Source organism: Lissotriton helveticus, chromosome 9, assembly GCF_964261635.1.
Source record: "Lissotriton helveticus chromosome 9, aLisHel1.1, whole genome shotgun sequence".
Taxonomy (NCBI): Eukaryota; Metazoa; Chordata; class Amphibia; order Caudata; family Salamandridae; genus Lissotriton; species Lissotriton helveticus.
The window spans coordinates 508,516,962-508,535,238 of record NC_136070.1 but is presented as its reverse complement, the minus strand read 5'-3'; the positions used below and the strand labels follow the sequence as shown (position 1 = coordinate 508,535,238).

General features: G+C 41.3%; 1 protein-coding gene across 4 annotated transcripts in view; it reads left to right on the top strand.

Moving 5' to 3' along the window:
* Positions 1-18,277, top strand: part of LOC144781481 (phospholipid-transporting ATPase IC-like) — a 1,874,327-nt gene that overhangs the window by 1,787,409 nt on the left and 68,641 nt on the right. For all 4 annotated transcript variants that reach the window (XM_078660356.1, XM_078660353.1, XM_078660355.1 and 1 more), the window contains one exon: positions 12,112-12,351. In XM_078660356.1, coding sequence (XP_078516482.1) covers positions 12,112-12,351 — 240 coding nt within the window. The remainder of the gene's footprint in view (positions 1-12,111; positions 12,352-18,277) is intronic.

Here is an 18,277-nt window from a genome sequence, read left to right as displayed (position 1 = left end):
TTTGGGAAGACCCAACAGCTCTGGTCTCCTGATTGGTGGCCTCAAGTACTAGGTAGCGCCCCCACCCCTAGTCAGGTAGTGAAAAATCTTGGTGCTAGACTAGACCAAGCTTGAGGAAAGAGCATGTCCTGTCCACTTAATGCACTTGCATTTGTATGATGTGCCTTCTGAGGAGAGATTTCTCCTGCTTTTGGCTAGGAAAACCTTGGTGCAAGCCCTCATTGTTAGCAGGTTGGATTATGGCAATGCACTATTGCCTTCGGCCAAAGAGACATTACTGTCCCAATTACAATTCATACAAAATACAGCAGTACGGCTCATTTGTAACCTTCCCTCAGGATCTGCTTCTACTCCACTTTTAAGAAGTGTACACTGGCTACCTGTCACAAAGAGTATTATATTTAAAATCTGCTGTTTAACACACAACGCTTTATTGGGGAAAGGTCTCTGTTATTTACACCAGAAGTTTAAACACTATTATCCATTCAGGAACTTGAGATCCATAGAGAAAGCCTTACTTACCATCCCCTGCATTAGACAGTCAACGTATGGCGAAAGGTCTTTCTTGTACCTGGCCTACACATATTTGAACAATTTGCCATTTCATATCCGTACTTGTACTGATTACTTCAAATTTAAGAAATTACTTAAAACTAATCTTTTTTAACTCAGTATTTTACTCTCCTTGTTGCGGCTGCCCTCAACACCAAGATACCCTTGTTGGGGTTATTCATGCGCGATATAAAATTACATTAACATACCAACCTGAAAGCAGCAGCACACACAATAGGTAAACAGAACTCTATCACCCTTTATTTGGTATTCCAGGTTCTACTCCTTCCTTTGTACCTAGCCCTTCAGTAGTAAATAGAGGTTAACTGAGGGCTTATATTGGGACAACAAGTTCATCCCATGAAGCCTTCATAGCGAAGGAGTGTATTATATCACTTGCCCAACCCTGGAATGTTGGCATCCATGTTAGTGAATGACAAATAGAATATGTTGCTGAAGCAAAATGCAGAAGTCAAGGAAATGCCTAATGCTTTGGAAGATCTGCCAGTTCCACTGAATATCCTTTGTGAGCTTGGTCGCAGCACATACTCTGTCATATGTCAGTACCTCACCCCTGCAACTGGAAAATGCCAAATACCCCCAGGTACTATTTTTTCACACAGGGATTTCAATTGAAGCACCAACTACTATGAAATTCACCTTAGAGAGCCCTTTAATGTTGTTCCGCTACCTGTATTTCTACAAAAAAATGGGAGGAATCGACAATGGCCTCCATGCCCCATTTATTTCTGTGCCTGTACTGTGCGTATTAGGCCCTAATATATATATTTTTTTAACAATTCTTTTTTATTAAACATATAGAATCCAAAACAGAGATTACACCAAACAGGAGGTCATTAAAAAGTAGATAGCAATCACAGTTTAACCAGTTCCTGAACCACTGCTCATGAGTTGTTACATCATTCACGGTGAGGGAGGATCATCATGTAGAGGAACACTAGGCGGGGGGGGTCGGGGGGGGGGGTACAGATATTCCCTCGATAGACATTCCAATCATTGCAGATGGTGGACTATTTTTGGGGGCATCCCCGTGCCACGTAAACTGTCGTTTCCCTGAACATGCACAAGTCCATGTCTTCCTTCCAGGCCTCTATTTTGGGCGAGTGTGTGGCTCCCCATAGTTGTGCAATGTTTCTCTTTGCTATCATCAGGCCCAGTGTTACCCAGAGTATGCGTTTACTGTTAATTTCTGTGGGCTACTTTATTTAGGAAGCAAGGGACCCCTATATATACCAGCTAGCTAAACATAGGGAAATTAATCAGTAAGGAAAAAGGCTTAGCTAGACATAAATTCAACAGAACATTAAATACTATGTGTCTCTGGAGTGAAAAAATGTTTAAAACAAGCAAACCACCATATTAAGATAAAGAAATAATTATGCACTCATATATATATCAAAACCTTTACACTTTATTATTCTATATATAACATATTGTTTGTCTATTTTTCATTTTTATATATATATATAGTACATTTTCACCAATAGGATTATATATCCAGATTCAATGATAGACGTTAAGATGATGGAGGCAGTGTGGCAGGTGTCAACTACGCGCGTTTCGGCATACATACCTTCATCAGGTAGCCGTCTATTGCACTAAAACAAACATACAATGAAATTAATACATCATTGTTTCATTATTTTCAGTGGTTGCATATACCAAGAGAATATTAATATATATACACTCCAGAGATGGTTGCAACATAAACTACTAAGATGCAATTTAAACTGTCAGTTTTCTTATTCCTCTATATTGGGTTGCCAAACCATATAACATATAGTTACATTGATTTTTGCCAGTTGATCCACTATGAGACAATTTCATCTTATTTACATAGTGACATTAAAAACATACAATATTAACTCCAACAGACAATATAAACAATAAATATCAAAGGAAAAAGATGTGAATGGAGATAGTTATAATACACAATTAGTAAAAATACAAACCTAATTACATTATACCTAATATATACAACATATAATCTATATCATTATATACATACTGACTCCTATATACACATATTGAAAATATCAAATATACATTTAAACAATCTAATGAATTACGCATGATAATTCATATTGATGGGAGATTGTGAATGGAGACTCAGTAAGAAAGAGAAAGAAATATGCAGTGTCTTACCAATATATGAACTAAATGATGATGGTAGTAAAATTCATCGACGCAATTCTGAGAAACTTGATACTAGATACTGGCTAAAGATGTAAAACAGACAGATATATATAATGTTAATCTGTACCCTTATATTAGACAGTCAATTGATTAAACTGCATAACAGATAAAGGTGATTGCCTACTAGGTTGCTACTTACTATTTGAATATGGAGCTGAAAGGCCAATTTTCCATCAGCAAATATAATGCTCTGTAGCTTGTAGGCGCCAAAATTAGGTTCTCAATTATATAAATCCTATGTAGGTAAACCTAATGACATAAACGCAGACACGCTCACATTAGTTCAGAAGGAACACCAGAGATATAGAATTAACTATACTGTCTGTTCCTTCCTGAATAGACTAAACATAATCACACATTTTATATGTGAGATTGATATCCTTTTGCTACTCGCTACGTATCTGTCCATCCATCCTCATTATCTGCCGTATAGCATAAACAAATCCAATGCTTGAATATGAACATGGTCAAAAAGTAAATAAATATAAACATATCCCTAAATCACTTCACTTGTAGAAGTCTCATTCAATAGATAGATAGTTAGGGGTTGTACTTTATACTACTTACTGGTCTATTTCGATGTATAGAATGGCGTGCTACAAGACATTCATGTTACTTCATAAAAGCAGTTAATTCCAGCTTTCTGGGATGAAGGGGTGTTTCCCTATCAAGAGAAATAAGTACAATCCATATAACATTGGTCTTAGGCATATTAAATATCAGGCCAAAATGACGATCTAATGTTAAAAAACGATCCGATTAATTCATTACCTGTTTAAGATAACGATGTATACATCTCTCTTCCTTCGCGCCAAATGTTCAGACGGGAGTAGAAACCGACATCCAATCCGATGCGCGGTGCTAAAGCGTTTTTAAGTGCTAGTGAAAAAACGCACCAGAGCCGGAAAACAAATGGTGTCTTCTCTAACAAGGTATGTAGAGTTCCTTGTAAAGAGACCAGGATTCCTATTGGTCAAATAAAATGTCAGTAACTACCGAGTGTTACGAAAGGTGCATACCTGTAAACACCGATGTAATGTTCGCAGGGATTGGCTACCTATATACAAAAATAAACAAAAATAAACAATAATACAACGATCGGCTAAAGTCGGCCCTAAATGAAGATACTTGAGTCCGAAGGTTAGACAGGCGAGTACAGCGTCTTGGATTGAGTAAGAACCCCTGGTATGCACATCAAGTTGCTCAATGAGTCTGCATTCACAATTTAGTCCCACTAGATCTAATACGTTCAAATGATTTGATACTCGATCATCGGTAATGTGTGTGAGACAGAAAAAAAGAAAACAATGAATTTAAAACATACATCTGTACATCCAAACATTTAGAGATATTTTGAATTATATCACCTTCCATTATCTAAATTTACAAATTCAAATATACATACATAACTCAAGCCTGAGTTGTATAATCATCCTGTTATAGTGTCAAAACATCAGACTGTCCATATCACTTATACTTCCTAGCACAGATGTTATTATGTGACAATATATATACATTTAGACACAATATAGTTTTACTGAGCTCAGAGTTGCATCTCATATATTCGATTAGATGATCGCTTGCTCCCATGGTATTTCTAAATTAAGACCATATTTGACTGTATCCAACAAAAAAATATAGAACACTTCTCATTTTTTTCTTAATTTGTCTGTGTCAATACCTTCTTTGGGGGTAATTCTTTCAAGAATAACCCACTTAACATCTTCAGTGGAGTGATTACATTCTATGAAGTGCGACACCATAGGTGACGACAATTTTGCTGTGTGTATTGCAGATCTATGTTCAGTCAATCTGGCATTCAAAGACCTAGACGTTTCTCCCACATAGCCCTTATTGCAGGGACATATGAGCAAATAGATGATATTTCTTGTTTTGCAATTGTTAAAACCTTTGCTTGACAATATTTGCCCATTGAAGTGTAGTTCCTTGGTTTCAATAGCAAACGGACATACAATGCATGTCCCGCATTTATAGTTCCCCATTACCGGTGTAAGACCTGTTAGGCTACATTGTGTCTTTTCTTTTTTCTTTTCATCTGGCATGCGAGATCTAACGATCAGATCTTTCAGATTGCGATTTTTTCTGTATGCAAACATTGGCCTCTGTATGTATTGATCTTTAGTGTTATTAACATTTAACAGGTGCCACTGGAACAGATTGTTTGTCTGATCTGTTCATTCATGATTGAATGGCGAGTAACAAAAACCAGATTATCATTCTTTGTTTTATTAGATCCTAAAAGAATATGTTGCCGGTCATAGAATCTTGAACGTTTGTATGCATTTCGAACCAGACGATGGGGGTAGCCTCTGTTGATGAATTTGGCTTTCATCTCAATGGATCTAGTGTCATAATCATCTAATTTAGTACAGTTTCTTCGAAGACGAAGGAACTGCCCAAAAGGGATGCTGCTTTTTTGATTGGTGGGATGAAAACTGTCAAAATGCAGCTACGTGTTGCGTGCAGTTGACTTCGTGAATATGTCTACGAAAAGCTGCCCTTCATCATGCTTGATCATGATATCCAAAAATTCTATTTGTACATTGCTGACTTTAGGTGTGAACTTTAGATTTACGTCACATAGATTGAGCCAGATGAGGAATTCTTAAGGGTATCCTCATTGTCGTCCCAGATGAAAATGATATCGTCAATGTATCTTGACCAATTAAGGATTGACTCATAAAATGGGGTCACTTCGTTAAAGATAAATTGCTGTTCGAAGTGGGCAACATAGATATTTGCTACAATAGGGGCGCAAGATGCGCCCATACTGACTCGTTTCGTTTGTTTGTATATGTCCCCCCGAAATTCAAATATGTTATCTTCTAGAATGATTTTCAGACAATCCACAATGAAGTCTTTGTCACATTCTACCTCATACATGTCTGTAAACCATTTGACTGCTATGATAGCTCCATTACCAGGAATGTTTGAATAGAGGCTTTCAACATCTAGTGTGACAAGCCACTGCCTATGTTGATTGAACGGAGTACCTTCTATCAAGTTGATAATTTGACAGGTGTCTTTAACATAACCCGGAATTTTATCAATGGATGGCTGCAATATTGCATCCAAATATTTAGAAATTGGTTCTGTCACAGACCCAATCGTAATTACAATTGGTCTTAGAGGGGGTTCTCTACATCTTTATGTACTTTTGGAATTCCATATAGGCTTGCTAATCTTGGGTTCTCAATGTTCATATATTGGAACTCCTTCTTACATATGACATAATTCTGTAACGCTTTTGTTGTCAATCTATGAATTTTGGTCTTAATCCTCTGTGTTGGATTTTTATTAATCTTACAGTAGTATCTTTCATCACTGAGCATGTCCTCAATTTTCTCAATATAGGTTTGTTTATCCAGAATAGCAATCCCACCGCCTTTATCGCAGCTTTTAACTATTATATTAGGCGATTCTTTCAGACTCTGTAGGGATGCATATTTGCTCATAGTGATGTTACACGGTGTCTTAGGTACATATTTTGTCACTTTAAGTAATTTACTGTAGACAACTTGTTCGAAAATCCTTATTTCAGGGGCAATTTGTTCCACCGTAGGGGTGAATGTGGATTTTGGTGATAGGCCGGATCTATTGATCTCATCATTACTAATCTCCTTGTCACGAAAAAAACATTTTAAACGGATTTTCCTAAAGAATGACATCAGGTCATTAAATAATTCAAATTTATTCAAACCCGCATGAGGTACATATGATAACCCCTTTGACAGGAGAGTGTATGTAGCCTCATCGAAAGTGAATGAACTTAAATTAAAAATAGGGATTTCTTTTATTGTCTCCAGTATCTGGCATTCCTTGTTTCCAGATACTGGTTCGTGTTTGCTTGTGGATGGTTCTGATATTGAGTTTGATATTGGGCACGAGGTTGGTTTTGTGCTTGAAACGGAGGTTGAAATGAAGGTTGAATTGGAGAAAAGTCAATTTTCTCACAGGCATCCAATATGTATATTATTTGAAATTGTGCTCTTCGGAGCTTTATCTGGCGAGCAGTAAATGGTCCATTGTGCAATTTTGAAAAATGTGTTGGGGTCTCATTGGTGAAAGCAATGTGTAGCAGCATCACAATAAGCGCTGTGAGAGGAAGGTCTTTTTTTCGGAGTCTACGAGAGAGGTGTGCAATGTGTAATCATCAGAGAAGCATTCTGGTCAGTGACCTAGATACAAATTTGTTCATATTATATCTGGATCGGGGGTTCTCATGTTGTTAATTTTAGTTCTTATTACAACCAGACACTTAAGTTTTAAAAACGCTGGCTGAGTAAAGTCTGGCCAATCAGCTTTTAGTCCTCTGAAGAACAATGGCAAGAGTGCTGTAGCTTCATGTCAAACATACTTCTGTCTCAAGTGATGAGATGTTTAAACATGCTGGCTGAGGATAGAACCAGTTAAATTCAAGAGTGTTTTTTCACAGTTCTCTGGTCTAGTGGGAGTACCCCCAGCCTCTTGTTCTCCTCAAACATGGCCGCAGATATGGGGCCAGTTTGTCTGGCCTGGTTTTATAGAGCTCAATAGGCAAGCCATTAGGGCCAAGGGTCTTGCCCGATTGGAGACTTCTGATCGCTTGGGCTATTTTGTCATCGGAGAAATCGCACCCCAGCAGGCTTAATTTGTCCGCCAAAAGGGATAGAAGGGCTATGTCTTTACGTAGCAATTGGGAATCGACTTCGGTGTATGGTGTACTCGTGCGGTATGTCACACTATAGTGGGCAGCAAACACATTCACAATGTCTTGGGGGTCAGTGATCGACTGGCCTACCCCTTCTATAAGCTCTGGCACCAACCTCCTCGCTAGCTCCTTCTTGTCCTGCCATGCAATCAACTGCCCCGCCTTGTCTCCAAGATCGTACACTCCTCCCTGTTTTTCCCTCCCCAGTGTTTTGGTTCTATCAGTCACTATCGCTTTGTAGTCGTCTCATTTAAGTTGTAGGACATGTAATTTCTCCCGGGTTACATGCTCACCCAGCTCTTCTTCCAGTCGGAGGACTTCATTTTCTGCGTCAACTACCTTCTTTAGTTTCTATTTTCACACCCCAGTTATCAGGGAGAGTGTGTGCCCCCTTATCACTGATTTAAATGCTTCCCACAGGGTGTGGGGGGATTCAACCGACCCTTCATTTTCCCGGAAATAGTGGTCTATCGCTGTAAGCAATGACTTTCGGACTTCTGGGTTTCGGAGGTGCCTGGGATAGATGGGGGCGACTCTACCCACCCTTTGCTGACCAATAACTAACTGGGCCCATATCGGGGGATGATCGGAGATGCCCGCGCCATGTGACTTATTTCATGGACATGTGTGATGTGGGATGCTGGGACGAGCAGGTAGTCTATACGGGACAAGCTGTGATCGGCCCCTGGGTGAAAAGTGTGCTGGATACTGTCTGGATGATAAGCTCTCCAGACGTCCGTAAGGCCTAAGGTTTCTAGAAATCAGGGAGCCGTCGGTAGGATGGGCCGAGCTCTCGGGGTGGTGCCGATCTAGTGTGCCTCTAACCACTGAATTGAGATCTCCTCCCACGGGAAACAGCCATTACAACGCGGGCATTACCCCGCGCTGCTATTACAATGTTGCCTTTACAACGCAAGTCGTTACAACGACTTGCGCTGGAGGGCGCTGTTGGATAGGGAATAGTTTAATTTTCTATTCCAACACCTTCCCTACTGTAACGTGGGCTGGAGTTGGAATAGAAAATGGAACTATTCCACTATCCAGCCCTTACAGCGCAAGTCGTTGTAACGATTTGCGTTGTAAAAACAGCGCTGTAATGGCACGCGGTGTAAAAGCCCGCATTGTAATGCCATACAACCTCCTCCCACTACTAGGAGACAATCTGGGAGTGATAGCAGTATGGATACCAGGTCTTTGAAGGTGCAGCTTTGAAGGCCTGGTGGCACATATACAAACATGAGTGTCAATGTGTTCCCCTCCCACTATCCCGTGATCGCTATATACCTACCCCACTCATCAGACCAGGTGGAGTGTACAGTTAGTGGAAAGGAATTTCGCAGCATTATGCCAACTCCCCTTGAGCCAGTGGTAAAACCTGAGTGGGCCACAAACTTGTAGCCCCACCTGTTTAGAGCCTTACAGGAGTTACACACCAAATATGTTTCTTGGAGTAGGATAACATCTGGGGCGTGTCGTCTAATATGTTGCAATACTACACAACGTTTAACTTTGTCCCCAAAGCTGTTGACGTTCCAACTCATCAATGTAATACTCTTATCCCATTGTGTACTCATCAGGACCTGCGTATATCCTATAATCCTCTGATAAGGAGCAAATAGACTGTGCCGATTCAACAGAAACATATCAAAGGTCTAACCCCCAAACTACCTCCCTCCCTGCTCCCCTGCACTCTGGGCTTGGAACTGCCCCTGAATCCAAACAATGCAGAGTGCCTGTTGCCCAACGAACTAACTAAAAGTAGAAAAGTGGGTGAGATGCACTGTCAAGTCCCTCCCTCCCCCCTTGCATGCAGTTCCATTTAATGCCCCGAGAAGGGTCAGGCTGCGTAATAATTACACAATAATTAGCAAGCTAGCTCAACAAGCCCATGTCTGCCATAACTGATATATTCCTGTGTCACACTCCGATGGAGACCGAGTTCAATAAGGAGAGAGCGTCCGTTCCTCCCCAGAGCTGGCCCATATTATATTTGTAAGAGTCGGGCTGGCCACTATCTCAACGGGAATTGTGTTCCTCAGCTCCTCTCCACTCATCCAATCATTCGGCAGAAGTCTCTGGGAAGTCAAAGAACCAGGTTTTTCCGTTGGTTACAACTCTGAGTCGGGCCGGGAAAAGCATTTCGTATTTTAGTCCTTTTTCTCTTCTTGATGACAAAGAAAGATCACCTCTGTTTCTGCACAGCTTGCATGAAATCCAGGTAAAAGGTGATTGCATTATCGTAGCGATGCGGAGGAGCCACTCTGGCAGTTTGTAGTATAACATCTCTGTCGCACTGTACACTGGCCAATATTGGACAGGGGCCAGTTTTGGGTCATCACCCAGGAACCCTGTGAGCCCTCTCAATTACGAAGAGTTTCGATAGGACTTTAGGTTGTAGGTGGTTGTTTATAAGGTTCTCCATGAAGAGGTCTGTCGCCTGCCCCTCTGCTTTTTCTGGCACCCCAAGAATGCGTATGTTGTTGCGCCTGCTGTGCCCTTCATAGTCGTCCAGTTTGCTTTCGGCAAATTTCCGGAATGTTTGCAGTTCTTGGATTTCATTTTGCAGCTGCGTGGTGTCACCCACCAGGCTTGTTGTGGTAATCTCTAGTTACTTGACTTGTTCTCTATTTTTGGTGAGGTCTGCCCTGATGAGCATCATTTCAGAGGATATTGTGTCCATCCTCTGTTCCAGAGACGTTCTGACCCCGGTGATTGCCTCCATGACGTCCTTAAGCGTGAGTTCAGGAAGGTCTCCCTCTGCTCCCCCTATCGATTTATCTCTGGATTGCTGCTGGTCAGGGAGCGCCGCCTTTGGGAGGGTGTATGGGTCCAGTTTGTTTTGTTGGGTGACTTTAGGGCCTCTTGTGCTCGACAGCGTAGTTCGCTCTGGTTTAGCCCCAGTTTCGAGTTTACACTGTGGGGTATGGTGTCTCTGATCAAGTGGGGGAGTGTGGTCCTGTGTGGTTTTTGGCCTTGCAATGGTTGCGGACCCTTGTGGGGAGGGAAAGAAGAGGGTGCAGGACTCTCCTCCAACACGCCACCGATGAGGGCTGGAAGGCGGGAATGGATAACTTGAGTCGGCTATAGCTGCCACCCAAGGCCGCCACGTGTAGTGTGTCCCCCCTTTGCAGTGGTTCCAGGGCCCTGTACAATGCTGTCTACAATAGGGAGGAAGCCGCCACTTACGCTCAATTTTAAAAACCCAAAGTAATCTCTGGGCTCTGGGTCCACCAATACTCGGGCCTACTCAGCCCGTGATAGTCGCTCCTCTTCTTGTGAGAATGTCCACCCTCCACCCTCCACTGCCCAGTGCAGGATGCTGCTCTTGGCTGGGGTGTGACTTTAGGGTCAAAGCAGCCTTCTCAGCGCCTTTACCTCACCCCAGCGATTCCACAGGGTAAGGCAGCAGTGCCGCGGGTGCACCACCGCCAGATCGGCCTCACCTCCACCCTCGATCTGCTGTCAGTAGCGGGCTCCAATTGCCCCAAATTATTGCCAGAATTCAGTGATGTTGCCGGTATGCACCCTCACCTCCCGATGACAGCGCTCATATCAGTGTAGGCCCAATATCCAGGCCCACGTTGGTTGCAGGCCGCTGTTCGTCTGTGTCCCTTCAGGCTCAGCAGCTACCTTGAGTCCTGGCTTCAGCTCCGGAGAAGGCCGCAACCGGTGGTGATTCTAACTTCAGCTGTGGAGTTCCCTCAGGCTGGAGTTTGGGCTTGTTGAGGTCAGCGGAGCTTCTGACAGCCCATTCAAGGATCTTGAAAGCTTCTGCTGCAAAAGAAAGCAAACCAAGCTTCAATGAAAGATGTTTACTTTGTGTAATTTCCTCTACACTAGAACGTAGGGGCTGATGAGGACCTAAAGGGGTGGGGGGTCAAGTGATTAACCCTGTGCTGTCATTGGCAGTCACAAGGTGCTTGATATATCTTCCACTGTCATTAGCATTCAACTGGTGCTTGATAACATTTCCACTACCCCTAGCCTTCCCCATGGCATTATGAATTGTTGTCCATCCAGAGCTCCAAGCCTAGACGGACATATGAGGGAACGAGGAGAGAAAATAGGCTGGTAGGGAACTACTGGGCAGACATGCCTTTGTTTCTTAGAATTCAATAGGACATATGGATCCAGATGTTTTTGGGCCCAGATGGAAAGTGCCTACAGGCGACAGTAAGGTGAAGTGCCAGGCTCAATATATCCATAGAATTGTGCATTTTAGATGTGTTCAGTTGTTATAACTTTAAAAGAGCTTCTCTTCTTGGGTATGTCCTATTGAGGCCATCAGCAGATGTCATTTCAAGTAAAGCCCAGCGTGGGTTTAAAAACGTTTGTGAGGAATCTCCAGTACAGAGGTCAATTTTACTAAGCATTGAAGAAAACATGTTTGGATTTGATGAGTTGTTTTGTGCTGTGACTGTGGTCGGCTACTTTACCTACCGTAGTCATTGCTTTGACATCCATTTTATAAACATATTTGTTCATTCATTATTCTTTGCTTTTCTATGAAGGTTGCAGGATGATAAATTGTGTAACATAGAGAGGAATTGTTGTCCAGTTTTCTTCCCAAGTCACTTATCATTTCAACTCATTCTAATGTTACCCGTTTCTTTTGCTTTTACTGCTGCCAGGATGTGGGGGCCAAGACCAGTCTTCAGTTTCCGGAGCTCTACCGGACTGGCCAAATATACCCCCTCTTCAACCTCTGGATCTTCTTACGGTCCATTGTTTACGGAACCTACACCTCCTTGGTGTCCTTTTTCGTGGCTCTGGGAGCATTCTGGGACACAGCAGGACCAGAGGGAATTTGTGATTTGAAAGCCTTCGGTGTGACCATCGGCACAGTGGTGGTTATTGCAGCTATCATTGAGGTGAGCGCATTTCTGAGTCATGGAAATTAGATATTCTTCTAACTAGATTTTCTCACACATTTTTTACAGTACCAACACCTACTATTCCAGTGACACTCTGTCAAGGATATTCATGTGTGTGAGTGTGTTGTGTATCTAAATATATGTATATTGTTAAGCTAAATATATATATATATATCTTCACCAAACGCCCCTAATTTGCCGAACAACTTGCGGGCGGGTGTCGTTGTCGTGACAGGGGCAGTCACGTAAACATTTCTACCAAGGTTATTGAACTGTATTGCACAGAAGAAAAACGGAAATACAAAGACACTCACTAAGAGAAAATAATTTACCACGATGACATGGCGGACTCCGGACTGGTGCTATTAGTCCGTCATCACACACAGCACGTTCTGTGGTCAATGGGGAGGTTCTGAAATGTATTTTAACAGGGGCAATACATATAAGGCATTGAAGAAGGCGAGATGCCGAAACCGGTCTGCCACTAATAAAAGAAATTGGAAATCGGAAGTTGGAGAGTTCGTGGAGTGCGTTGTTAATTCGGAAGGGGAATTGTGGAGAAATATATATATATATATATATATATATATATATATATAATATATATATATATATATATATATATATATATATATATATATATATATATATATATTCACTGAAAAAACCATAGGTTATAGACCATATATAGTTAGGAATTAGCATTTACAAAACCTTGAAAATTCACTGAAAAAACCATAGGTTATAGACCATATATAGTTAGGAATTAGCATTTACTAAACCTTATTTTACTCACACAAAACCATTGAAATTCCATATATAGTTAGTTGCACTAACTATATATGGCGCACCCGCAATCCACTGCTGATCATGTCACATATTACATCATTCATGACATGGTCAGTGACATCACTGATGACATCACTGATGACATCTCAAATGACATCACTGATGACATCACTGATGACAACATCCAGTGACTGTATGTTTCTGTAAAGTTAAAATATGTCTTGAGTGGATGTATAAGTGTCTGGATGAAGGATTTAGTAGGTGCATGACTGACTGTATGAGTGAGTGATTAAATGTGTCTCACTGAATGCATGGGTTAGTGACTAAACTGTCTTAATTTGTGCATCATTATGTCTGTTGTTCTGTAAACTGCTGCATGTGTTGATCATTAGCTATACGAGAGGCTATATGTGTTATTAATTGGTTGCCCAAGTATTTCTATGGGAGATTGAGTTTGTGTGGGGGTGGCTGGAAGGTGTGAGACTCTATGCATAGATGTGTGAGCAGTTTATTCACTAGGTGTATGAGTTCAAGAGTGCATGTGGAAACAGCTACATGGGCAGTTGACTGTGTGCATGAGTGTATTGATGAGTGAATGGATATCTCAATGCTACATGTCATAGTAAGTACATATGTAAAACACAGTACATGTGAGAGTTGGCATATATAAATAACTGTGCATGAGAGCCACTGAATGAGTGAGTGGTTGTATCGATCATTGTGAACTTGTATCAGGGATTGTATAAGAGAGTAAATATGTGTTAGTATATGTTTCAATAAGTAAGGTGTGTTTAACTGTATAGTTGAAGAAATGGAGGTGAGATTGTTTCTTTGCATGACTGACTGGGTGTGTGAGTAACTCCATGGATGAGTGGCAGTGTGTGAGTGTCTGTATACACTGAGTGTATCTAAGGTTATATTAGAGTCTGAAGAGGTTTATCGTATTAGCACAAGAATGATGTCAAATGAGATGTCATCAGTGATGTCATCAGTGATGTCATTTGAGATGTCATCAGTGATGTCATCAGTGATGTCACTGACCATGTCATGAATGATGTAATATGTGACATGATCAGCAGTGGATTGCGGGTGCGCCATATATAGTTAGTGCAACTAACTATATATGGAATTTCAATGGTTTTGTGTGAGTAAAATAAGGTTTAGTAAATGCTAATTCCTAACTATATATGGTCTATAACCTATGGTTTTTTCAGTGAATTTTCAAGGTTTTGTAAATGCTAATTCCTAACTATATATGGTCTATAACCTATGGTTTTTTCAGTGAATTTCATTGGTTTTTTAACAGCTAATATCTGTAGCTGTAAAATTTATTCTTCTTTAAATCCAAAAATATATTTTATATGTTTATGAATAATTATTTTTTTAAATATTTTTTTTTCTTCGTTCCCGCTTCGCGAATCGGGAACCTTACAGTAAAAAAATGTTCAGAAAAATAAAAAAAAAAGTTCTTTTCAGAACTACCTCCCCGTTATTAAAAAATTGGTACAATATTTGGAACTGTGCCAACCTCTATTTCTCTTAGTTCGCTTCCTAGTTCGCTCGCTGGTACGCGAACTGGAAGCGAACCAAAAACAGTAAGAATAAGGGAAGGAAACACACACTTATGTTAAAAGAAAGACAGCTATAGGGGAGTAAACTAGAGATACTATTACCCATAATCCACTACTGATGATGTCACATATTACATCATTCATGACATGCTCAGTGACATCATCAGCAGAGGATTGCGGGTTTTTTGGCAACATGCCTTATCGACGGTTTAATAACGCTGCCTTTTGCTTTATATAAGTTTTCAAATTGTATGAAATATATACCAATAGGTCTTTATGAACCTTTAGGTAGTGCTTTTGTTCATGAGGTCTGGTCGCTTCCATACACATACAGATGTTTCAAAGATGATCAAGAAGTTTATCTGAATGGAGAGGAATGCACTGAGACGCCAGATCATTCACTAATGTGTAGGCACATACAGTTACACGATTCATGCAACAAACAGCGACCAAATATGGCTTGCGTGATGCAAGGCACGCCAGTTCCTGCTATCATCCCCACGTTCAAGTTGTTGGAAAATGGTAGTTATTTGATGCTCAATAATGAAGATTGTTCTGAGTTAATTAAAAGTATTCCTTTTATCGTAACAGTAAGTGAACGGGTTATTTGCTGCAGAAATGTTCTATTTCCTCCCACACATGAACATAGGGAGTTTTCAATCTGGCCACAAATACCAACCTTGGGACACGTTTCAACGGCATGACAAGAATAAGAGCTCTTTTGTCTCAGAGAGAGGTGGCCTTGAGTTCGGCCCGTGAAACTTTCGTACTTCACATAGCGAACACCCGTACACAGGTTTGCCTTTCAATTTCAGCAACATGTTTCCGACTATCTTTAACGCATCCTCCACAAAATCCCTGGCACACTTTTTTAAAGTTGTTACCAGTGGTCTCGTGACTTCATTTGAGAAAATCTTTGGAGTCATCCCTGCTCCCTTTCATTCCATTTTCTCCACTCTGGTTCGTGGATTGCATTTTTACTTGCATTACCAGCGGACGCTCTTGTACTTTTTTACATTTTTAAATATGGATGTCCCTCCTATGCAACCTCCGACCCTGCAGCTGCTGACACTGTTCCGCAATCGCATGCTAGAATATTATGGCACAATGCCGTTGGCGATATTAAGCACGGCATATGGATTATCTTTTCGGTTCTCCTACTTCACCTGTGTCCAGCCTGTATTTCACTGCCTGACCTGTGATTTCGATTGGGCCATTGATTTGTGTCTCTGCGGACCGGTTTCTCCTGACGTCGACTTTAATCAGCTGATGACTCCTATCATTACTCACGAGTTGATTTGTCCTGGCGAAAGGATTATGGCTGTGGCATTGATGCATGGACTACTTGGTCCCTGGAATTTACTGGCGGCAGCACAGTCTTTCTTGGAACACAGCTTTCTTGAAAACCCACCGAGCTGTCCTCTGATGGTGATAGAGGATCCGGTGCTGGGAGAGCACGTATGTTCTTTTCCGCTTTTAAATTGGATGGCTGAACTGTTTTCGGATGAAGACGGTGACTTCCTGTTGGAGGCTGTTGCAGCTTATTTTGCATACACAGTTATGTCATAGACCTTTTTCATGTTTCATATGCTGAGTACTAGCATTTCATTGACAATTCATTGACTTAATTGTCAAGTTTTTATTATTTACCTTGCCTATTGGCTTAAGACTCGATAAAGTACTTGGCTGTTTTATTTTCCTTTAGCATTGAATTTTCCTAGTTTTTAATGCTTTACCTTGCGGACCGTCCACATATAAACTTGCAATCTGCTCTCATGAGATGGCACTTCTATTATCTTATTCAGTTCGTTTCCGGATCATGAGGAGGTGTCATCTAGGTCCTGGATATCTTTACACCGTGTTAAGTTAGCATGGGCTCATTACCGGTTTAAACGCCATTTTTCCTTTTTTGCAACTTCTGCACACGACATTTAGTTGTTGCTTTAGCTTTCCACCTAGTAGTTCATCGTGGTTTACATGAGAATAATATGTTATTGGTCTACTATCTGCTTTACTTGTTAAACTATATCTGTACAGCGAGTGCTAAAGTTTCAAGAACAACACGGTACAGAATTGTTATGAGGTCTGATCTCCACGACTTCATACTCATAACATAAGTGCAACTTCTGCCAATTCTGGGCATGAGGCGGGTTTTATATTGCTTTGCCGAACACACATACACAACAGTTGATGCGGTTCACATGAAGAGAGAGCTGGTGTATGCTGATGTGATTCCTTCAAATCTAAGACACTAAAGTATGGGCACGCCCTAAACCAACACAAAGAGACCTTCTTAGCAAATAATATAATATGTGTATTAGGGAGGGTGAGATATAAGCAGCCGCGGGCCGTGGAGGGAGTTACGGTGAGGCAGGGAGGCGGGGAGGGGGAGAAGCAGGGTGGAGCCCTCTCTACCTTGCCCCTCCCCCTCCCCGCCTCCCTGCCCCACCGTAACTCCCTCCACGGCCCGCGGCTGCTTATAAGTGTTGCTAACTCTTATTCATTTACAGCATGTTAACATACTGTCACCATTCGCTTTTTATGTACTAGTAACTATGCTGGTAATTTTGCTACTGATAATATGTGTACTTGTATTCTCCACCCTGCTTCTCCCCCTCCCCGCCTCCCTGCCTCACCGTAACTCCCTCCACGGCCCGCGGCTGCTTATAAGTGTTGCTAACTCTTATTCATTTACAGCATGTTAACATACTATCACCATTCACTTTTTATGTACTAGTAACTATGCTGGTAATTTTGCTACTGATAATATGTGTACTTTTATTATCTAAGGTACTACGCCTGAGAAGACGGCATTAGTAAATAAACATTTCAAATACACATGTGTTCTTCTTAACTCCATGTTCTGGTTTCTAAGAAATATATAACGACCGACTGTTCATGAGTTCCACGTATCCTGAGGTACTATAAGTTCATATTCTGGATTGTCTAAACATTGAGAGTTTGTTATATCCAATGTGACACTATACCTAGCTTGCTAAATAGTTTTTGATTACTAACGTGAGTTTTGGGACACCCTAATTCGCCGAGGTTCCAATCCTCTGTCCACAGTTCTGTGTGAGAACAGAAACCCTGCGACAGGGGCACCCCCGACCCTTGCTGGAGCTTCATCACACTTGCGATACAACTCCAGCAATGCGCCACCTTTACGGCACAGATACATCACGCATCTGTGCTGTTTTTGCCCCGTGATGCGCCGCATTGTAAATGCAGCACACCATAGGTGACGGAACAGCGGCACAGAATGACTAACACATCCCTGGTGATGCGCCAGTCATCATAAATCTATCCCTATGCTTCTTATCTTGTTAGAGATGAACCGCCATATGTATCATCAAAGTTATTTGCATTTCCTAAATAGCGAACTTTAAGGAATAAATAGCGATTCTTTACCATTCCTAGTTTGCGATGAGCTATTTGCTAATTAGCCGAATGTAGCCCAATGAAGCCCAATGTAGCCCAATGTAGCCCAAAGATGGCCGCCAGACACACAAAAAAACAAATGTAGCCCAAATATCAGCCAGATGTAGCCCAACTATAGCCCA